The 23,979-nt window shown below is 40.0% G+C and overlaps 1 protein-coding gene across 6 annotated transcripts in view; it reads right to left on the bottom strand.

Moving 5' to 3' along the window:
• The window catches only part of ralgapa2 (Ral GTPase activating protein catalytic subunit alpha 2), a 538,758-nt gene that overhangs the window by 348,246 nt on the left and 166,533 nt on the right, over window positions 1–23,979 (bottom strand). For 4 of the 6 annotated variants that reach the window (XM_063056244.1, XM_063056246.1, XM_063056247.1 and 1 more), the window contains exons 9-13: window positions 22,822–23,021; window positions 18,654–18,887; window positions 4,269–4,448; window positions 3,302–3,436; window positions 1,162–1,310 (exon numbers count right to left, since the gene is read on the bottom strand). In XM_063056244.1, the coding sequence (XP_062912314.1) occupies window positions 1,162–1,310; window positions 3,302–3,436; window positions 4,269–4,448; window positions 18,654–18,887; window positions 22,822–23,021 (898 nt within the window). The remainder of the gene's footprint in view (window positions 1–1,161; window positions 1,311–3,301; window positions 3,437–4,268; window positions 4,449–18,653; window positions 18,888–22,821; window positions 23,022–23,979) is intronic. The other 2 variants (XM_063056245.1, XM_063056249.1) reach the window with 1 other exon arrangement.

Raw genomic sequence — 23,979 nt, 5'->3', positions numbered from 1 at the left:
GTATGGGTAACAGTATCTTAGCATGATGATGATTGCAACTTTGACAAAAGCCTGAAACTTTTCTCAAAATTAAAGCACATCTGAAACTGTAATGGTGTTTTTTATATCTTGGATTGCTGTCCATCAAGTGTAGGTTGTGAGGAGATAGAAGATCACTCATGCCATCTTCTATGTTCAGTCCTTATCTATGTCATTATGACATGGGTAAATTTACTTCTCCGCCAACAACCATATAACATGCTTCTAATGCATTATTTCTACAACTATCATTATACTCATACTTCTACTACTATTTATCAGTGAGATAGGATTGCACTATGAGTTTTATCATTAACCATCTAATCATAGCCAGAGAATCAACAATAGTTTTTCTTTCTATTCCCATACTGTACTCCAAACTTCTACCCTTGCCTCTTCCTAATTACTTTTCTGTACTGCCCCTCAACAACATCATCATCCAAAAACAAGTCAGGTTCTACATGTGCTGATGATATCCAGTTTTATCTTATCAGGGTCTGCTGACTAATTTTCAATCAATTTCAGTAAACTGTCAAAGTATTTGTCTGGCATCAAGTACCGGAGGAGCAGAAACTTCCCAGTTTTTAATTGGATGAAAGTTGACGATATCACTTGCAGCCTTGTTATAATCTTTGATCCCTGATCGTTGATTCTAGTTTTTTTCCTGAAAATTATCTGACATTGAACCAGACTGTTGATTTTTGTCCTTGAGTGGAGTTTTGGACCTAATATTTGTTCAATCATCAAGTCCATCTCAGTTACATTGTCCAGTGCTTCAATTCATTTGCTACTGAAATCCTCATACCTCCTTCAGCTTGGTTTGAAATCAAAACCCACACAGCGATGTTTTGGATAGCTTGCACCAATATGCAATCTTTCTCACATGGCTGCATGTTCTCCAAAAGAGATCAATGTCCTGCTGACCTACAGAAAACCTCAAAGGTCTACCATTCCCTCATTCCTCCTTTTAAAACATAGTTCTTTGATGAAGCCTTTTGTCATACGTCCTCAAAATTATTTTGCCAGTGAGTTGAGGGACTTTGGTAAACTTTTGCTATGTTAAAAACACTACTTTCGTGAATGAAAATCATTAATTTATTCAAAATTTAAATGCAGTATTTAAAGGTAAGTGCTATTACTCACCATGTCTTTCTGTTCATGGTTAACTCCATGATCATGTGCCTATAGATACTCAGGACAGCCTTGCACACATCAATCTGTTCATCGAGGATCTTTAAGACATCATTGCAGGGTTCCAACAGGAACACATTTGCAGAATTCGTCAAAAAGACCTATAAATTTCACATACATAGAGTATATTAGTGCATTCTTGACTTCTCAACAAATGGTCATTAAGAGCAAAAACTTGGATGAAAGCTGACAACATCACTTTCAGTCCTGTTACAAATGCTGATCCCTAATCATTGATTATAATTTTTTTTTCCTGAAAATTGCCTGACATTGAACCGGATTGCTCATTTTTGATCTTGAGTGGAGTTTTGGGTCTAATATTTGTTCTATCGTTAACTTCATCTCAGTAACATTGTCCAATGTTTCAATTCATTTGCACTTCCAGTCAAGATGGTGCCTGTGTATAATGCTCCTTTGGTTGACATCTTCTGATAGATCATGGAACAATCTTTGTCACTTCCTGTATGACTTTTACATTTATTTCTCGTATTGAATGTGATTCTGGAACTGTTGGAGCCTGTGTTTTGCTGTTTGGAGATCATTTGGTTGTTTCAACCTGCAATCTCCAAGAGGATTCTGGCAGGCAGAGGCAGCGTGAACGAACCTCATGGTGAGAAGACTGCAGGATGGGGTGCGAACCGATGCTTCGCCAATTAAAGATTCTATTGTTTGCTGATTACAGCAACCAGAGCATTTGAAACATCAAAGTGAGTGCAGAAGTTTGGAGATTGCTTGGGTGTTCTAGAGCTCTGCAGTCTCTGGCAAGATTCTGGAAGGCAGTACACGTAAAGCTCGTAGCAGGCAGGCTTGTAACAAGACAACATCTGGCTCCATTTCACCGATTAAAGCTTCCATTGTTCGCCGATTGAAGCAACGATGGTGACTGAAGCACCGAAGCAAGTTCAGAGGGTGAGTGCTGATGTCTGTCTTTTGGTCGGTGCTCTGTACCAGAGAGGGAAGAGCCTGCTGTAGTGCCCAGGCTGGGAGAGCATTGTCCAGGTCTTTACTGCATTTTCGATGTGGACTTTGGACTATAGGCTCTATTTTTCAGTCTTATAGTTTTTATATTCTGTGATTTTTCACCCGCCCTTCTTTTTTTTGCGCTGGGAGGGGGATTTGGGGGTTGATGTGCCTGTTCTGTATTTGCTCCTTTTTTTTCTGAAGAGATGGAATTTGGGGGTTGACGATCATGCTGCCCTTCTTTTTTTTTCTTGGTTTCATGGCTATATGGTGAATTGAAGAACTTCAGAGTTGCATACTTTGATAAGAAATGAACCTTTGAACTTTTGAAAAACAGGATGGACTGCACTTTGATTCACTTCAAAACAGACAACAAATGGAATTATAGTTATACTCTCCTTCATACATTTTATAGTTCTATATTCACTCTCCTGAGTACTTTATGAAAGAGAGCACAAATATCGCAAGAGCATTAAAAAATACTACAAATGCTACACATCTGAAAAAATGTACAGTACTGGAAAAATTCACCAGGTCATGGATTAACCAGTTTTATCTAAAGAACACCAGCAAATCCAAATGGAAAAAAATATGCTCAGGGATCTGGATCTCAATGCCTAAAACAGTGGGAAGCAGAAATTTTAAAATTTGAAGGTGCCTAAGTGAGCATGAATTGCCTTAAACCATAGAAACACAGACAAACTGCAGGGAAATTTAGTCAATCCAAATAACCATTTTTTTGTCGGTGTAAACAGTGACCTGCTTCATGTTCTCTAAATGCAGAATTAACAGTCAGATGGAGGGTGAGTATAAAATCTTCTTTGTAGAAATCAACTCCACTAGTCTGTTGTGACTACTCCGGGCCACAAGATTCATAATTGCAACTCACTATGTACAGAGAGGAGATAAACATCCCACACAGTGACATTGCAGCTTTGAATAAGTCACAAACTGAGAGAAATTAAGGAGCCATATATTTTCCTGCTGTAAGAGAATATTCAAGAAAAAGCAAAATACAATTTACACTTGTTTCAAGAAAAGCAATTATAGCCAGAAAACAAAAGAAAAAAGTAGTAGAATCACTGGCAACAAAAGTTAGAGCAGCTTACAGAATAACTGCATCAACACTCACTTGCAATGTTGACTGAATACCAGCCTGAACATTTCTGTTTTCTTCTTCAAAAATACAGCCCCGGTTGATAGCATTTGTAAATGAATATGTTCTTCCCCAGCTAGATGATCGCTTGTGCCTTGCCTGTTGAATGGACTTTAAAAACATGAAAAATGTTGAAGTTTACATACTTTAATAATCAAGATTTGCAATCTTGCAAACGGAAAAGTACTTTCTTCACATTTTTCCAAGTATTGTGTTAACTGACAATTAGCCAAAACATCTATCTAGAATTATCAGCCTTCAATGTATCACATAATAATCAGCAAATTTTATATTCATGTATGAATAGCTGTATACATAGCTTTTACAAAATCAAAACTGACTTGTCTAGAATAACATTAACAATATTTTTGTGGTGCATGACAAGGTATCAAGCTATTTTTCTGGAATTGGTATTACTTTTCTATTAAATGTCGAAGGTGCAACTATATCTTCTTTGAAATACATACATTAGACTTAGAACATCAAAGTTGTCCTATTTCTGTCAGTCATAAAGGTACTCAAGTGAATTTACATCTTTGCAGCAATTTGTCATGTTCGTTAGAAAGGTTTGCATTTTCAACTAATAAGAAACACTTTTCCATTAATAATCGACATGAAACATTCAGAAGTCAAGTATAACATGACAAAATTTCATGTTTTCTGTAAGAGACTCGAAAATGTTTTAAACCAAATCTTTGAAGCACGCTCACTTCTGGACCTATGAATTTCATTGAAAGGCAAATCCTGAGGCTGCTCTGTAAAGAATTTTACAATGTTATTTTATACTTGGATTCACTCCAAAGCACAGGTTGCTTCAAGAATACACATGCAAGTCACACTGTCAGTTTTTTTAATACATAATGTGGTTTAAGCAAACCACGTTACATGAAAAATAAAAATATTCAATACTATGTGCTGCAATTCAAAAACTTTACTTGTTTACCTCTTTGTTATTTGACAGCGTTAGAGAGAGCTGCTCTGAGTGATCAACTGTATCTTCATCAGTGTCAATTACATCTGGCTCTGCCATAAATGAAGGTTTATTCTCTTGCAAGATCCATTTCCGATAAACTCTGACAACTTTTTTTATTGCTGATGCTTCACAAGAAGGTAGCAGAAACCCCTAAAAGTTAAAAAAAAACATAGTTAAGTGCAAGTTCCTCCATCTGCCAATTCTAATGCAGTTAATTTATATTTCAGGCAAATAGTAAACTATTATTTAATGCCAATTTAAACTGGAGATTTATGAATATTATATCTAATATGAAAGTTTTGCATTAATTTATTAAGAAGATTGAAAAAATTATTTATTCTCAAAGAAAATCATGCTGACAACAGGAATTGAGAACTGCATGATGGACAACATGCTGGACTGTCATGCAAATGAACCATAATAGTTACAAGGAAGCATTTTAAAAATACCTCATATTTTCAATGATTGCACAATAAATTTGCCTTGAGACCACTGAAAGAAAATCAAATGGTCATAAAAATAACAAAGCAACATTATTTAACTATTTAGGGATGGAATCAGAAGAATAGGATTAACTTTACAGAAAAATTGGTTTTGGTTGCCAATCAGTCATATCGAGATGTTTACCTTCCCAAATCATTTCCAACATACAGGTTGTTCCCAAGTTATGACAGTGCTCTGTGTGCGAGAACCATTCATTTTCTGAACAGTTGGAAAGTCAAGATTTGTTGGTTAACTGAGTTACCACATGACAGAAGATGCTGGCAGCCAGTAAACCTATGGGGCCAGTCTCCAAAACACGTGCTCAGATATTGGACTGAGAGTTGGTAAGCTGATGATTATGACAAATAAGGCACTTTGTTGTCAGGTTCAATCCAGAAATGGTTTTCTTTGTATTTCACAACATGGAAGAAACTTCACATGAAGGAAGAGTACTTATTAAATCGATTTGTATCTAAGTGAATGATACAGTAATCAGATAATGAAACAGCAGCATTGTCCTGGATATTTTGGCTAACACTGACCAAATAACTTTCCTCCTTTGCAAATTCTATCAACATTTCCTCAGCCCTCATGGAATTTTAAATAGTGTAATTTATTCTCCAGGTAAAATCTGTATGATACTGCTTGGGAAGAAAGTATTCAAGCATATACAAGAATAGAATTTAATAATTTACAAATATGCCATCTAATTTCAGAGTCACGGAGTTACTGAGTTATAAAGTATAGAAACAGATCCTTCGGTCCACCAAGTCCAAACCAACTAAAAAGCATCCATTTAAACTAACCTTGTTCACACAACCACCATTTGGATGTTGTAATCATACAAAAGAGATGGGGGAGTTCTTAAATAGATCTGTTGCATCTGCATTTACTCAGAAGGACTCTATTGAAGTGATGCAAAACAGCAGTGAGGTTATGGACTGTATGCAGATTACAGAGGAGGAATTGTTTACTGTCTTGAGGCAAATTAGAGTGCATAATATCCCCAGGGCCTGACAGGGGTGTTCCCTCAAGCCTTGTGAGATGCTAGTGCAGAAATCACACAGAACCTCGAAGATGTATTTAAAACGTCCTTAGGAAAAGGTGAGGTGCTGGAGGATTGGATGATAGCTACTGTTGTTCCATTGGCTCTAAGAATAAGCTAGAAAATTTAAGGCCTATGAGCCTTTCACCAGCAGTGGGTAAGTTATTGGAAAGTATTCTAAGGGACCAGATATATAAATATTTGATAAGTTGCGGACTGTTTAGGCATAGTCAACACGGCTTTCTGCATGGCAGATCATGTCTAACCAAACTTATAAAGTTTTTCAAGGAAGTCATTAGGAAAGTTGATGAAGGCAAGGCAGTGAATGTTGTCTATAGGAGCTTTAGCAAAGCCCTTGACAAGGTCCTGCATGTGAGGTTAGTCAAGAAGGTTCAGTCGCTTGGCATTCAGGATGAGGTAGTAAATTGGATTAGACATATGCTTTATGGGAGAAGCCAGAGAGTGGTCGTAGATGTTTGCCTCGCTGACTGGAGGCCTGTGACTGATGGTATGCTGCAGGGAATGGTGCTAGGTCCATTATTGTTTGTCATTATTGTTTGACCAGCAAAGACCGGCCGGCTTAGCGAACACAGCAGTGGACACCCCTGCTGAAATCCAGAGGAAAACACACAGAGGGGGATCACAAAGCCGAGGAAAGAGGACCGGGTCAAGACAACAGAGACTTTTGGAGAAGAGGAGTTCGGTGGGTAATACCGTTCCGGTTGACCGGAAGTGCACTGAGAGCGGTAAGCGTAAAGGAATTGGGTGCTTGCTGTTCTGGCTAACAATGGATGGTGCAATCCGGGGTATATTACGATTGAGGAACATATTTGCAGACTGGATATTGAACTTTTTAATGTTGGACTTCGGTCACATTCCACCGTGATACAACACTTGGTGGCACGGGAGGTCGTTCCTGCCTGTGGCCATCGAACATGCAGCTCCTCCCGTGGAGGGTCAGACACCCTGAGCCAATAGACTGGTCCTGGACTTATTTTCCATCTGGCATAGTTTGTATTTTGGTGTTCGATTGTTGGGGTTTTTTGTATTGCTATATTTATGCTCTATTCTTGGTGCGGCTGTAACGAAACCAAATTTCCCTCGAGATTAATAAAGTATATCTATCTATATCAACGATGAATGATAATGCAGTATACTAGATCAACACCTTGCGGATAACAAAGACTGGAGGTGTAGTGAATAGCAAAGAAGGCTACCAAAGCTTGCAGCAGGATCTTGACCAGCTGGAAAAGTGGGGTGAAAAATAGCAAATGGAACTTAATGAAGACAAGTGTGAGGTGTTGCTCTTTAGGAGGACAAAGCAGCGTAGGACTTACACAGTGAGAGTAGGGCACTGAGGAGTGCAGTAGAACAGAGGAATCTGGGATTACAGATCCATAATTCCTTGGAAGTGGTGTCACAAGTAGACAGGGTCATAAGGAGATCTTCTGGCACATTGGCATTTTTTTAAAATTAAGTGCAATCGTGAACAATAGCCAGATCAGAAATGCTGATCAAGTCAACTAGTTCCCAAGGAGAACTCTGATAGGCTAATCAGATGGTTCACTGCTGCTCAGCGATAGAACACAAAAAAAATCATATGTACAATTAAGAAACATTAAAAAATAGTAGAAATACTGGAGTCATGATGATCATGATGAAGTCTGCTGGAGAGAGACATTTATACACATGCTGTCCTCCATAATTCAAAGATATTGAAGGATAAGGTTGCAGGGTGACAAAAGGTGGCAGGAGCACTTGGAACTAAAAACTAATCCCTACCGGGAGAAAACAGCACCTGTTCTTTCCGCACTGTTCTCCAGCAGCTTAACGACCAAGTCCAGCCGGAACATAACTCACAAGTGTTCTTGAAAGTCAGGTATTAACCCTACCTACCAACAACCGAGCATTATTCTGGTCCCCTTCATGATAGCTTATGAAGAAGCATGTGACTTCCCTCCCAGAGATGATAGGTGTTTGTGCACTCGACTCTTGAAGGCTTGGACCCCATCATTGCAGATGTTTCCAACCACAGCATCTGGAAGGCTGTTCCAATTCTGATAGCACAGTGCAGGAAGCTGCTATTCAGTGTGTGGGTTCTCGTATCAGGCATTGAAACAGCATGAGCAGGCATAGATAAACTTGATCGTGTGGTGCGCCATCTCTCATAAGATGAAGGCAGCATGGCGCAAAGGTCTGCAGGGCTGTGGCTGGTGTGCATTTTGTATAGCACAGTAGCCACAGCAACCTTTCATGTGTGGTGTAAACTACTGATGGCTAGCTTCTCACGAGCTGTGGCTTCATCTACACCTATAATCCTGAGGGCCTTTCTTTCAATGGAATCAAGCTGGCTGAGGACACTCTGTGAGGCATTCATCTATGATAAGCAGGCATCCCCCATGATACTTCGTACCTGGCTTTCATAAATCAAACTATTGGGTGCAGAAGTTGGGATGCTACGTTGAAATTGTATTAGACATTGGCAGGCCCTAATTTGGAGAATTATTACTGAACATGTGTCCAGTTCTGGGTCATTTACTGCAGGAAAGATATCAATAATATTGAAAGAGTGCAGAGAAAGTGTACAAGGATATTGCCAAGACTTGAGGAACTGGGTTATAAGGAAAGGTTGAATCGGTCAGGACTTCCCGAGGGTGTAGGAGAATAAGCAGAGATAAATGCAAGCAGGCTTTTTCCACTGAAGTTGGGTGAGAGTAGAATTAGAAATCATGGGTTAAGGGTGAAAGGTGAAGTTTTTAAGGGTAAAATGAGGGATTACTTCTTTACTCAGAGGATGGTGAAAGTGTGAAATGAGCTGCCAGTGGAAGTGGTGGATACAATCCGATTTCAGTACTTAAAAGAAATTTGGATAGGTACGCGGACGAGAGGGGTATGGAGGGCTTTGGGCTGGATGCAAATCGATGGGACTAAGCAGACTAATAGCTCCGAACAGACTAGATGGGCCGAAGGGCCTGTTTCTGTGTTGTAGTATTCTATGACTCTAACTCACAATCCCAGATCTACCATATACCTACCAACTGAGGTTTAATTTAAAGGGGCCAATTAACCTACCAACTACAAAGCACCTGAGAAAAGCTCTGCAGTCACAGGGAGGTGGAAATACTCTTCATCAGCCTTTCTCAACCTTTTTGCCCTGGAGGAACCCTTGAAATAACTTTCAGGTCTCAGGGCACCCCCGCATAAAAATTATTATATCTACAGCTCACTGAACACTAGCTTGATCAGTAAGTTGTGGATATAATAATCCAAAAATAACTAGCAATGCTCTTTTGAGTAGAGAATGATTTTTTAGCTTAACTTTCTTGAAATTAATTTCTTCCTTCCCCTTTCAAAACATTTAAAAACTTATAAGGTAAACATAATAAATTTCTCAATTCTGGGTTGAACTTGAAATAAACACACACGGATTTCATCTTCAACTGAAATGAGACAATTTCTATCCTTGCTCTTGATGCTTGTTAAACAAGAAAAAGCCTGCTCACACTTGTAAGAAGTTGAAACAGCAGCAAAATGTTCATCACTTTCCAAAGGTGGCAGGATACGCTTCTTTCACAGAAATCCAGAACTTGTCCAGGGGCATGTCAGTACATCTCAACTTGAGTGCATGACCAGAGTGCAGCTCACAAAGTTTTTCCTCTTCTCTCAAAGTCAAGTTCTCAGGCTGAGCAGAGGATTCAGAGAAAGGGTCCCTCACCCAGTTATACACTTGTGTTGACAGGGAAGAAAAATACTGTTCAATTTTGTTCTGCAGTTCTTCCAGATGGTTTTCAATAAGACTCGAAACTTTCTGATACCCTTCCTCACTCTCAAGCCCAAGCAGCAGTGGAAACATTTCTGGATTTCCTTTTGCAATATGATTTTTCTAAAGATTCACTTTTCTTTTAAATTCAAGAATCTTGTCACTTGAAGTCAAAACATTTTCTCCGGGATCTTGCAGAGACTTGCTCAACTGGTTCGTATGATGAAAACTGTCTGTTAAGTAGGCAAATTTCTGCAACCATTCTTCATCTTCAGAGCACTCAGCAAAACCTGGCCTACTATTTTCTTGAAAGTACTCCTGCAATTCACCTTTCAGCTCAAACACCCTGTTGAGAATTCTTCCTCTGCTAAGCAGGAGATTGGTGTACTCTTCCTCCAGGTTTTCACTAAGTTTTTAAAAACATTTTCTAGTGAACTGGCCTTAAAGCTACTAAATAACTTGCTTCTTTTTACCGACTGGGATTATTTTCAAAAGCTTCGATCTGTTTGTTTTGAGATTCCAATAGTCGTTTAAAATAATCAGCACTTTTACGTGTCATACGGCTGTGATTTCTAGTTAAGTGTCTTTTCAATTTTGCTGGAGCCATTGCTGCATTTCTAAGTTGTTTGCCACAGACTACGCACAATGGAATAGGACAACTTGAATCACCAGTCCATGTAAAACCCATTGTAAAGACGGACTTTTTTTGTGTCTGTTGTTGACTCACAAATTTGTAATTCTTCCTCATTCACCTTATCAGAATTGTCCATAGGCATCAGCCTGGAATCCTTCTCTTCCATCTCACAGCTCCTCTTCAAAAAATTGCCACACTGGACTGTCTTTAGAATGACAATTTCCCTCCAATTTTCTACTGCACTGGTAGAGTTCGTTCACTCCCATAAGTCAGTCAGCAATGGGTAAGGAGAATTTGTGGGTGGTAATTCGGGAGGGAGAGGCTGGCATCACTGCTCAAGTTGGGCAAGTCCATTCAGTGTTCAAAAACTGCACCTCACGCTCATCAGCCTACTGTCCTCCTCTCTGTGCAATACAGTGCTCACCAATTATCAGCCTACCATCCACCCCTTTGTATGATACAGCACTCACCGATTATCAACTGCCTCCCCTATCTCGTGTCAAAAACTGAGAATGGACTCAACCAAATAAACATGGTCCTACTGCGCACTGCCATACTGGGCTGAGATTGCTGACAGGGCTGCTGGGTCACTGCCCACCACTGCGAACGCTAGCATTGCTTGTTGTGCAAAGTTCGAAAAATGATGTTTTTATTTTTGTTAATTCACAATCTCTGCGGAACCCCTAGCAACACCTCATGGAACCCTGGATGACACACCCTGCTCTACAGCCTCAGCACCAGAGAGCAAAATCATCCCTGGGTTGCTGGAGCTGTGAATCAGCAGCTTTACTAGCTCCATCACTGTGCAACACTCACAACATGCTGGAGGAACTCAGCAGGTCGGGCAGCATCCGTGGAAAAGATTGGTACACGTTTCGGGCCGGAACCCTTCGTCAGGACCGGGCTGCCCTTACTCTCTTTTACTAAGCTTTTCTTTAAGGAACATTCAGTGACATATCCATTTCATGATTTATTTCAAGTGAAATTTTGCAATTCTTTATTATACTTCATACAGGAAAATAAGAAAAAAATTATTATAGACTATGGCATTTTAATGGTTATAAATTCCAACAGATTAAACTAAAACTCACAGCTTAAATGATATCACATAGAAAGTAAACCAATGAATTAAAATCTGGGCAAACACGAGGAAATCTGCAGATGCTGGAATTTCAAGCAACACACATAAAAGTTGCTGGCGAACGCAGCAGGCCAGGCAGCATCTCTAGGAAGAGGTACAGTCGACTTTTCGGGCCGAGACCCTTCGTCAGGACTAACTGAAAGAAGAGCTAGGAAGAGATTTTAATCTGGGGTTGCATTTGTTGGTTATCTGAAATTAAGCATTTCTGAAATCTAGCAATTGAAAATAACAGAATATAAAGGAGCAGTCAAGTCTGTGCAATATCATACAAGTAACTAAATACAAATGCCCAAATCATCTGGTCAATGATTAGGATTCAGGCACAAGTACTGACACTACAGTCAACACTTCATTGTTTTAAAATTGCTTCATGGTGATCTTTTCATCATGAAAGAAAAACACAAACATTGGCTGACAACTCATCAAGACACACGACTTTTGAAATAGAACGCTCCTTCATGACTACACTGAAACATCAAATAAAATTATTGTGCTCATATCTCTGGAACTGGTTTAGAAGTGACAGCATCATGACTCAGAGGAGAGTGCTAGCAACTGAGAGTGTTACCATGGATTAGAATGACACCGCCCAAGTACTTTTGTTTTAAATGTCTCATGATCCAAGTCTAGAACCTGCTGAGAAAGCAGAGCACTTCCTGACAAACACAACAATAGCACTTCGAAGTAGAAATGAACATACATGAGCTAACAATCAAGAATGCTAAGAAGAGAAATGATCACTGAAACAAAAGTTTAAGAAAAAGGGATGAGACCAGTCTTTGACAATATATAGAATGGATGAAGTGGATTGAGAACAGGGTTTGATGTGGAATTAGGGAAAATGAAGAGCTTTTGAAAATAGCAGATATTAAAAGATGCAAACAACAGGAATTCTGCAGATGCTGGAAATTCAAGCAACACACATCAAAGTTGCTGGTGAACGCAGCAGGCCAGGCAGCATCTCTAGGAAGAGGTACAGTCGACGTTTCAGGTTCTCCCCCTCCCCCTCCAACTTTCAAATCCCTTACTCACTCTTCCTTCAGTTAGTCCTGACGAAGGGTCTCGGCCTGAAACGTCGGCTGCCTGGCCTGCTGCGTTCACCAGCAACTTTTATGTGTGTTGCTTGATATTAAAAGATGTTAGTAGAAATCATATGCATTGTTCCATGGAGTTATTAAAACAGCATTATAGTGTTTGGCCTGCAAAATTCAAACGTAAATTTGAGAATATTCAAAATGTAGGTTTTGTCCAAATACAATAGGACTACTTTATTTTACATATTCAAAATTGTAAAAGTACGAAAAGTCAGCAATTTTAAACATGGTTTCTCCACTAGAGGGCAGTGCGATGTCACTTGAAAAAAAATATTTTTCATGATACTGGAAGAGTCAGGTACCTGAAAGCATATTGAAAGAAGTTACAAGTGAAATAGTGACCACTGACTGGTGGATTACTTAGTTTTATTTATGGGACATCTCATGGTGAGGTACGCTGCTAAATCAACCTAAACTTACAAGGTCCTCCAAAAGGTATTAGGGAATTCTCGCAGTAGGATGGTGTGGGTGGGTGGTAATAGTGCTAGATGGGCAAGGGGCCCAGGGGCTGAGGATTTGGAGGAGGCAGCTTGGAGTAATGGATCAAGAGTCACAAGATTTGATTCCTGGCAAATGGTGGTGGGCCGCGTAGAAACCAGACACAGATTGAGTGAGCTTGTTGACTGGGGTGGTGGTGGCACAGAAGGTGGGATGGAATGGGAGTATGAGGTTCATTGAATCATTGAGCCTGTCACATTCATGCTGCTCAAGATTGTTATCCATCCTAATCCCATCTTCCAACAACAGCCATCAAACACATCCCTTTCGCCCACTGAGTCCATGCTGCACACCCAGGCAGTCCTAATTTCCTGCATTTGGCCCATAATCCTCAAAGCCCACCTCTTGTACCTATATCCAAGCAGTTCTTAAATAATCAACACAGAAAATGCTGAAGGAACTCAGCAAGTCAGGCGGCATCTCGGGATAGGAATAAACAGTCAATGTTTCAGGCTGAGACCTTTCATTATGATTGACTTGCTGAGTTCCTCCAGCACACTGTGTGTGTTGCTCAAGGTTTCCAACATCTGCAGAATCCCCTGTATTTAGGACCTATTAAATGATGGTATTGTACCTGGCTCAACCACTTCCTCTGGCAGCTTAATGAAAAAGTTGCTCCTCTGGACCCTTTCAAATCTTTCCCCTCCAACCCTAAATTTATGTCCCCTGGTTTATGACAGCCCTTTTCTGGGGAAGAGGCTGTCTGCCTTATCTATGACTCATAATTTTAAAGATTTCTACAAGCTTGCCCCTGTCTCATTCTATTACATTCCAGGGAATAAAGATCTATCCTGGCCAATCTCTCCCCCTAACTCATGCCTTCTAGACCTGGCAACACACTTACTTCAAGTGCAGCCTTACTAATGGCTTAGACAACTGCAACATAATGTCCCAACTCCTTTACTCAGTGCCCTCACTGATGGAGGCCAGTATGCTAACCTCCTTTTACACAACCTTGTCTAGCTGTGATGCTCTTTTCAATGAACTATGCACTAGGGTCCTTCTCACTAGTGCCCAAAAATTCGTAGTACAAGTCCTACGCTAATTTGACTTTCCAAAATGCATCATGCTTATCTGTATTCAAATCCATTTGCCACTCCTCAGCACGCTTCTCAAACTGATCAAGATCTGCTTATAATCTGTGATAATTTTCTTCACTACCAACACCTAATTTCATGTTATCTGTAAACTCTCTTGTTAAACTTTGTGCATTTGCATCCAAATCATTCACATAAATAATAACAAAGTATCCAACATTGACCCCTGCAGCACACCATTAGTCACTCACCTTTATTCCCAGAAACAACCTTCAACCACCATCCTCTGAATCCACCTGATTAGTTCTCTCTGAATACCATGGGATCTAACCTTCCAGACCAGCCTACTATGCCAGACGATGCTAAAGGCATTGCTAAAGTCCAAATAAACAACATCCATTGCCCTATCCTAATTCACTTTTTAGTTACTTCTTCAAAAAAAACTCTAAATGATTTATCAAGCACAAATTCCCATGCACAAAGACATGCTGTCAGCCCCTAATCAGACTCCATCTATCCAAATGCTGGTAGGTCCTGTCCTTCAGGATTCTCTATAGTACTGATGTCAGGGTGACTAGCCTGTCATTCCCCGAGTTATCTTTGTTATCTTTTTAAACAATGGAACATCAGTATTTTCCAGTCTTTGTGAACTTCTCTAGTGGCTCACGAGGAAGCAAGTATCTCCAGTTTCTCTCGTCTTCCACAAAGTCCGAAGATGCACTGGGTCAGGACCTGGGGATTCATCCTGCCTAATTCCCCTAAAATTACTCTTGCTCCAGTTTAGGACCCTAACCTGTGGAACTCACCTATCCTTTTCCATCAGATCCATTGGACTACACGTCATAGCTGCTCCAAGTACACAACCATGTATTTCTGAAAAGTATTGAGCATTTCATCCTCTACCACCCTTTCAAGAATATAGTTCAAGACCACTTCCACTCTCTGGGCACAAAATACTTTTTTTTCTTCATTTCCCCTGTAACTTTTTGGGGTGTATGGGGTGTCTAGGGAGGGGTAACACCTCTGATAGGGGGGCTTGCCGTGCCCTTTTTCAGGACAGCTCGTCCACCTTTGGTCCCCACCTGGTGCTCAGCTCCCATCTGTGGCCCCAAGTAGCTGTAACACGTGCAGCGGCCACACCCCGGTAAACTGAGGGTAGCCGACGGGTCTTCGACCCTTGGTGAGGTAGGGGATCTGCCTGTCCCAGCGTGTGAAGTCTGGCCCTGGCAGACTGAGTGGAGGAGACCGATTAGTGCTCCAATGGTCAAGAAGGCAGGCCAGCAGGCATTTGTGGAGCGCTAAGAGCACAACAAACTACTTAGACGTCCTGGTCATCCACTGCAAGAGGCAGTGATCTCTTTAAACTCACCCACAGTAGGCAAAGGCAAACCACTGCTGTAACCTGCCGAGTATATGATTTCCCAATATGTCAGAATGGCTTGGAGGGAAATCGTCCGCCAAACGGAAATTCCAGATGCGACCTAACGACAATGACGACTGTAACTTTTCAATCAATTTCTTATATTGTACATGTTGTAGTTTTAAAGGGTGTTTCCTATTTACTTGATTTTGGCCTCTCATTATTTTATACATCTCAATTAAATCACCTCTCAGACTTCTGTGCTCAAGTATATAACCCTAATTTATACAATATTTCCTCACAGTTGTATATGTCATCTTTATAAATATCGTTAGCACCCTCCATTGCAATTATCACGGTATGGTAGTGAGCAAAACCACATGTAGTACTCAAGCTGTGGCCCAACTATTGTATACAATTCTAGTTAAACCTTCCTGCCTTTATACATTCTATGCTTCTCACAATCAAGAAAAACACCCCAATATGCCCTTAACAATACATAAGATGCTGGAGGAGCCCAGTGGCTCGGGCAGCATCTATGAAAGGAAATAGACCATCGATATTTCAAGTTGAGACCCTTAATCTGCTTGAGACTCTTCAGTTGCAATCTGATGCCTCTGCCTTTTTAACTATCTTATTGACCTGTCCTGTCATCTTAAAACAACTCTGGACATTCACCACAAGGTCCCTTGGCTCCTCTACCATACATAGTCCACTTATTTATTGCACATTTTCCTGCTACCCTAGATATAGTACCTTACACAATTTTCTTGAACAATCAGTACCTTAGGGAGTGGAAAAGATTCAGATTTGGAATCAGGTTTAATATCATTGGCATATGAAAAAGGATTCCTGGCGTATATAACAAGTAACCCTTCTCAGCTTCCAGCTGGGTACAGGTATTGATTTTAACCAACGTTTCGATGACAAACTGCCATCTTCTTCAGAGATGATGCCTGGCTATGTCTAGTCCAGTGGTAACTATGCCCCCATCATCCGTCCCTCCTGATTGGATGAGGACTACCAAATCAGGTGTCCACTGTCTCACCTCGTTTACAATTGAATTCCAGTTCTTACTTTGAGCAAGACCTTCATCTTTGTTAAAAATCTTTTCCTCTAGTTCTATTTCAATGGCTTCCTTCACCAGGTGGTCCCAAAAGCCAGTAGTCCTGTGCTGTCAAAGTCAATTCGACGGCCACTGCGAATGCAAAATTCTGTTACTGTTGATTTTTCTTAGTAACCCACATGGATAAACCTCCTGAGCTCCTTAATGTGGGTTTCCACCATGTGTTCCTTCTGGCCAATATACGCTGCTCTGCATTCACAGGGAACTTTAACAAAGAGGAAAGTCTCACTCTAAGTAAGAACTGGAATTTGATTGTAAACAAGATGGGACAGTAGAAACCTGATTGGATGAGGACTAACCTATCAGGAGGGACGGATGATAGGAGGATAAATAACATTAGACTAGACATTCCCAAGCATCATCCCTGAAGAAGAAGACAGAGTTTATTATCAAAACGCCGGTTAAAATCAATACTTCTACCTAGCTAGAAGCCCGAGAAGACTTTATTCAGCACTGGCATATGTCACTAAATTTGTTGCTTTGCGGCGGCAGCAGTACAGTGAAATACATTACAAAAACCAGCATAAATTACAAGAAATAATAATATTACATTAAAATAGTGCAAAAAGAGAAGAAAAAAATTAGGGAAAAAATAGGGAGGTAATGTTCATCGTGCATTCAGAAATCTGATGACAGAGGGGAAGAAGCTGTCCCTAAAACACTTAGTGTGTGTCTTCAGGCTCCTGTACCTTCTCCTTGATGGTAGCAATGAGAAGAGGGCATGTCTTAGATGATGGGTACCTTAATGATAAATGTGTTTATTAGAAGCATTACCTTTTGAAGATGTCCCTTGATGCTGGGGCGACTACTGCCCATACTGGAATTGGCTGAGTTTGCAGCTTCCTACAGCATTTTCTGATCCTGTGCAGTGACCACCCGCCTTCTGCCCTGTACCGGGCAGTGATGCAACCAGGTAGAATGCTCTCCACGGTACATCTGTAGAAATTTGCTAGTCCTTGGTGACATACCAAGTCTCCTCAACAACCTATATGAAACATAGCTGCTGTCGTGTCTTCGTTGCAATTGCACCAAATCGCTGGGCTCTGGATAGATCTTCAGAGATGTTGACACCCAGGAACTCGAAACTGCTCACCCTTTCCACTGCTAATCCCTTGACGACGACTGGTGTGTGTCCTCTCAATTTTCTCTTCCTGATTCCACCAACCCAATTTTGTATCTAACTGGCTAGATCATCAAGGATCCCATGTGATCTGAACTTCTGAACCAGCCTATCAATGTCTATTGCTCTGCACTTATCAATCCTCTTACGTGCCACTTCAAAAAAACTCAATCAAATTCCTAAGACGACTTCCCACATACTAAATTACATGAATGATCCCTAATCAGTCCTTGGCTTTCAAAATTCCGATACATCCTGTCCTTCAGTCTCTTTCAATAACCGGCCACCACTTTCAGTAACATTTCCACCACTGACGGCAGCCTGTAGTTTACTGGCTTATGTTTGTAGTCGTCCTTAAATAAAGGCACAACATTAGTCCCTCTTCAGCCTTCAAATTAATACAATGTAGTGATATATTAATTGGTTAGTGATTCATACTTTGACGATATCAAAGTACAAGTCTGCATCTCAACCAATGAACATTACCAAATATTTCCTGAAAACAGTGGAAATAGACATCTAGAAGATTTGCTTTTTAGCCAGAGGTAAACGAAGAAAGACAAAAACAGTTAAATGTGGTACTATGTCTAACTATGGCAAATTACCCATGCATAAAAGTTCATTAGCGCTCACTATTTTAAGTCATTCCTGTCAAAAAGATATTTGCTCTACTTGAATGAAAATTACTTAACACAGCACAAGAAGAGAATCAAGATTCAACGCTACCAGAACATGTACATTTTTCTGACAATCCCATCAAAACATCAAAAGGGTCATGGCAAAACGGATAGTAATTTAATATCTTAATTACACTCCATCATACTTTTTACTTCATGACCTATTGGATTTGTAGGATTTCAGTTAAATTATTGATTGTCAATCATATTATGAAATGAAAAATGTTCTCTACACTCACACAAAGTTTCAGAAAAGTCTTTGGAAATTCTATTACCTTTAAGAATATATAATCACCTATTTTCATTGAAATGCTGAGCTTTTTCTCCAAAGTAAATAATATTTTTGAAGGGGATAGTATTTATTAAATATATGCACTTGCCTGATGAAAAACTTCATTGATAAAATTCACATTAGCTTGAGATGAAAGTAGTACTCTCTGAACCATTTCGTAAACTGACCGGTGTTCCTCTTCTATGCTACAGGTACTGGAACAACTGAGTCTTCTTTCAGATAGTGTACTGCTGTTGGAGTGAGATCGGTCTTGTTCGGAAGACCCATTTGTTTCCATTTCAGAGGCTTTCTCCTGACCTGATGGATTGGCAGTCACTGACTGCTTATCAAATTAGAAAAAAAAACAGATGTTTAATTTGAGAAATATATTTTTTATTATTCTCCGAAACAGAAATCTAGCAATTCCCCCCCCCCCAGACTTAGTTAATGAAACATGGATTAATACACAAAATAATCTTGCACTGTGCATGAAGATAACGTATAACAAAACTGTTAATTTGCACAGCAGGGACCTTGGTAGTGGTGGTGAACTTGTAGATTTTCCAGACTTTTGAAAGTTATTTCAATAACACTCCAGCAGACTTTTAAGCATGTTGCATAGTGGGTAAATTTACTTTCTCTGCAACATGGTAGGTTTCAAGAAAAATGGGAACCAGTGTTCAAATTCAAGTTTAATTACCATTTAACCAAACATAAATACCCATAAACGCAGACAGATGAAATAGCGTTCTTCTGGGGCCAAAGTGCAATACAATAGTCATACACAATACAAGGTACATATAAGTAAAGATAGCAATTAAACATACAGTCATACAAAAAAATATAAAACTTATAAATTGATAGTGCATGGGTGTGGACAGCAAGAGAAAGCAATTCTCAGCAGTAGGAGGAAGGGAGCTTGGGAACCAAGGCCCATGGAGTAAGATGACAGCTTACTGAAGTTTTAAGATACTAATTACATGTATCTCTACTGATAGGCAAAACACAAATACTCGAGTTCACTCAGTAAAGAAAGCTCTTGGATGTACATTTTTCCAGGTTGGATTTTTAAAATGTGTTTTGCTGCATACAAATCTAACACTCAAAGATATTTAAACATTTGCAATCAACAACAATTACTAATTTCTACCATTGTAAGACTCTTGGCAGTGTGGAGGATCAGAGGGATTCTGGGGTCCAAGTCCATAGGACACTCAAAGCTGCTACGCAGGTTGAATCTGTGGTTAAGAAGGCATACAGTGCATTGACCTTCATCAATCATGGGATTGAGTTTAAGAGCCGAAAGGTAATGTTGCAGCTATATAGGGCTCTGGTCAGACCCCACTTGGAGTACTGCGCTCAATTCTGGTTGCCTCACTACAGGAAGGACGTGGAAACCATAGAAAGGGTGCAGAGGAGATTTACAAGGATGTTGCCTGGATTGGGGGAGCGTGCCTTATGAGAATAGGCTGAGTGAACTTGGTTTTTTCTCCTTGGAGCGACGGAGGATGAGAGGTGACCTGATAGAGGTGTACAAGATAATGAAAGGCATTGATCATGTGGATAGTCAGAGGCTTTTCCCCAGGGCTGAAATGGCTAGCATGAGAGGGCACAGTTTTAAGGTGCTTGGAAGCAGGTACAGAGGAGATGTCAGGGGTAAGTTTTTTTACGCAGAGAGTGGTGAGTGCGTGGAATGGACTGCCGGCAGCGGTGGTGGAGGCAGAAATGATAGAGTCTTTTAAGAGACTCCTGGATGGCTACATGGAGCTTAGAAATATGGAGGGCTATGGGTAAAGCCTAGGTAGTTCTAAGGTAGGGACATGTTCATTTTGTGGGCCGAACGGTCTGTATTGTGCTGTAGGCTTTCTATGTTTCTGGAGGAGTTACCAGCTTCAGTGGCTGAGATGAGAGAGAATGCACATACAATAACTGTTGCCCGGATTGCAGTTTTTGGGGGAGAATGGCAAAGAGAAAGCCACGGTTGAGAAAAACTCACAGGAAACCTCGGCTAGAGTTTGCCAGAAGGCATGTGGGAGACTCTGAAGTCAGCTGGAAGAAGGTTCTATAGTCTGATAAAACCAAAATTGAGCTTTTTGCCTATCAGACTTATGTCTGGCAAAAGCCAAACACTGCACATCATCAAAAGCATGGTGATGGCTACATCATGCTGTGGGGATACTTCACTGCAGCAGGCCCAAGAAGGCCTGTGAAGGTAGAGGGCAAAATGAATGCAGCAAAATACAGGGAAATCTTGGAGGAAAACCTGATGCAGTCTGCAAGAGAACTGGGACTTAGGAGAAGATTTGTTTTCCAGCAAGACAACAACCACAAGCATAAAGCCAAAGCTACACAGGAATGGTTTAAAAACAACAAAGTTAATATTCCGGAGTGGCCAAGTCAGTGTCCAGACCTCAATCCAATTGAGAATTTGTGGCTGGACTTGAAAAGGGCTGTTCACTCATGATCCCCGTGCAATCTGACAGAGCTTGAGCTGTTTTGAAAAGAAGAAACATTGCAGTGTCCAGATGTGCAAAGCTGATAGAGACCTATCCACGTAGACACAAGGCTGCCAAAGGTGCATCTAATAAATACTGACTTGAAGAGGTGAATACACATGCAGTCAATTATTTTGTACTTTATATTTGTAATTCATTCAGATCACTTTGTAGAGGTCTGTTTTCATTCTGACATGAAAGAGTCTTTTACTGTTGGAAAAAAAAGGGGAAAAATAATTCGGTAGTGTCCATTCAGAAATCTGATTGCAGAGGGGAAGAAGCTGTTCCTGAAACATTGTGTATGTGTGTCCTTTGGATCTTGTACCACTTCCTTGATGGCAACAATGAGAACAGGGCGTGTCCTGGATGATGAGGATCAATAACGATCGATGCCTTTTTGAGTCATTGCCTTTTGAAGCTGTTCTCAATGCTGGGGAGGCTCGTGCCCTTAAAGGAGCTGCCTGAGTTTCCAACTTTCTGCAGCTTTTTCTGATCCTGTGCAGTGGCCCCTCCGTACCAGACAGTAATGGAGTACTCTCCATGGTAGATCTATAGAAATTTGCCTGTGTCATTGGTGACATATCAAGTCTCCTCAAACTCCTAATGAAACATAGCTGTTGTCGTACCTGCTTTGTAAATGTATCAACATGTTGGGCCCAAGATAGATCCTCAGAGATGTTGACATCCAGGAACTTGAACCTGCTCACCCTTCCCACTGCTGGTCTACAATTGACATCAATGAAATTTCCTGAAGTTTGTTAACCTGTTTCTGTTTCCTAGAGCTGACTTAGAAAAAAACTTGCCAAGTTATCTTGCAGGATTAGGAGATCGATTCCTTAAATAAGTTAGCCCCACATTTCCCCAAATATGGTTCATCACTCACACTTGCCACTAAGTGTGTACATAGCTACACTTTGTGATCTCATATAAAATGAAGAAGTTGAAATTGATGAAGGGGAAGTTCATACTGTAACTGGCAGGGCCCAGGGCATTTGTAAGGTTTTTTTTATACATAAATTATATCCTGTAAAGAGGCCAGAACTAGAACCAACCAGAGAATAATGAAGAATATTTTGACAGAAGATAGTCACAGTCCATCTTTGCCATCTGTCAAAGTTTCAAAGTCCTTCAGAACTCATCCAACTTATGAAAGTACACAATTTTTTATTAAATAATTTCTTTATAAAGTTAAGTTGGGTCACTTGAAAAAAACACTTAAAACATTTAATTAAAACACTACAGTAAACAGAAATTTAAAATGTCTCTTTCCTCATTATTTCCTTTTATTCAAGCCTATAAATCTTCCCTTAAATGTGGACTCTGCACAGACTATCAACAGGTACAAGATTCATAAGTACAAATGTTAGGAAATTTTAGCAAGCTTGCACTTGGATTCCTCAGGAGAGTAAAGTCTGGGAATAGAGCAAAGTAACACGTTTGCAAGCAAGAACCCTTCAGCAAGTTTGGGACTTCTGCATTCAGGTGTGCATCAAAGTCCTGAACTTTCTGGCTTGAAAAAAATAAATGCCAGAGGTTCTACACAGAAAGAAAACATAGGAATAGATCAAGAGGTTGGGAATGGTAAGTATTCTGAGCCACTTTACATGACCAACCCCTGGGTTTTCATTGGGCAGGTATGAAATCAATTGTTGCTTAGTGGATGCAATACAAAGTGAGTTCAACTAGCAATTGTAAAAAACATAGGAACAGAAGTTTAGGTCTTATACATTGCTACATATTATAATAATTCTGAAAGCAAACTCAATTTTTTAAAAACCATACCTGGATAATTTTAGGTAGCATTTCTCCACCATTCTTAGTGTTCTGACTGGTAGCTGTGTATTTCTTTTCCAGGAAAAAGGTCACAAGCCACTTAATAAATGCCACTCGAGCTGCTAAGTATTGGTCCTGTGTGCTGTAAATGCTTTCATTGTTTCGTGTTACATTAATGTACAGTGGCTTTGGCCTCATTTGAGGAATTTCTGGTGAGAATAAATAAGAGTTTCATGTTTTTGAACCCACTTCAACTTTATCTACTTTTGACTTAACCAAAAACAAAACCAAATGTGCCTAACTTCCAACACATGAATTGCAAAATGACTTTTGGAAATGAAAATAAATATGTTGTGGTAAACTAGAACAAAATAATTTCAATATTTCATAATTATATCCATATTAATTTGATGTATTAAAATAAACCCTTGCGGATTTTTATTTTAAGTTACTTAATCTTGGTTGAGGGTGATTATATCAAACTTCATGCCCATTTAAGAAACAGAAATTGTTACCAAATAACTAGCTTCGATGTTAACTTGGCTGGTGGAACAATATTTTGGAAGTCCACATGCACCTTAACTTTACAGCACAGGGCTTTTGGTCAAGATAGATTCCCCATGTGGAAGTCAGCTTGATTGGCAGTAGTTTGCAAAAAGAGGGAGAACCGCAGCAGCAGGAACAACAACAGTGGATATATATTTATAAGTGTAATATTCCAGGGGCTTTATAGAAGCACTGCTAAAGAAAATCTGATACTGAGCCACACAAATTGATATTAGGCTAGATGACCAAAAACTTACTGGACATCACAAAGGAGGAAAGAGAGGGAAAGATATAGACAGAAAGAAACAAGATTTCAAAGCTTAGGGACACGGCAGCTAAAGGCATTGATACCAACACTGATCCATTTAAATAAGGGAACAGCACAAGCCAGATAGAAGCTGAGTCTTATGGATTCATGGGTGGTGAGGATTAAGAGGCGAGTTGGAGTGATTTGAAGCAAAAAAAAACAAACTGCTGAAGGAACTCAGCAGGTTAGGCAGTATCTGTAGAGTGAAATACACATTTCACATTTGGTTGAAACTTCATCTGGACTGAGTAAGTGAAGAGAAGATAGACAGAATAGAGGTGAGGGTCTGTCGACTCTACAGATGCAGCTTGGCC

Source organism: Mobula hypostoma, chromosome 8, assembly GCF_963921235.1.
Source record: "Mobula hypostoma chromosome 8, sMobHyp1.1, whole genome shotgun sequence".
In the NCBI taxonomy this organism is placed as follows: Eukaryota; Metazoa; Chordata; class Chondrichthyes; order Myliobatiformes; family Myliobatidae; genus Mobula; species Mobula hypostoma.
Note: the sequence above shows the minus strand (reverse complement) of the source record. Positions and strands in the feature narration are given on the sequence as shown.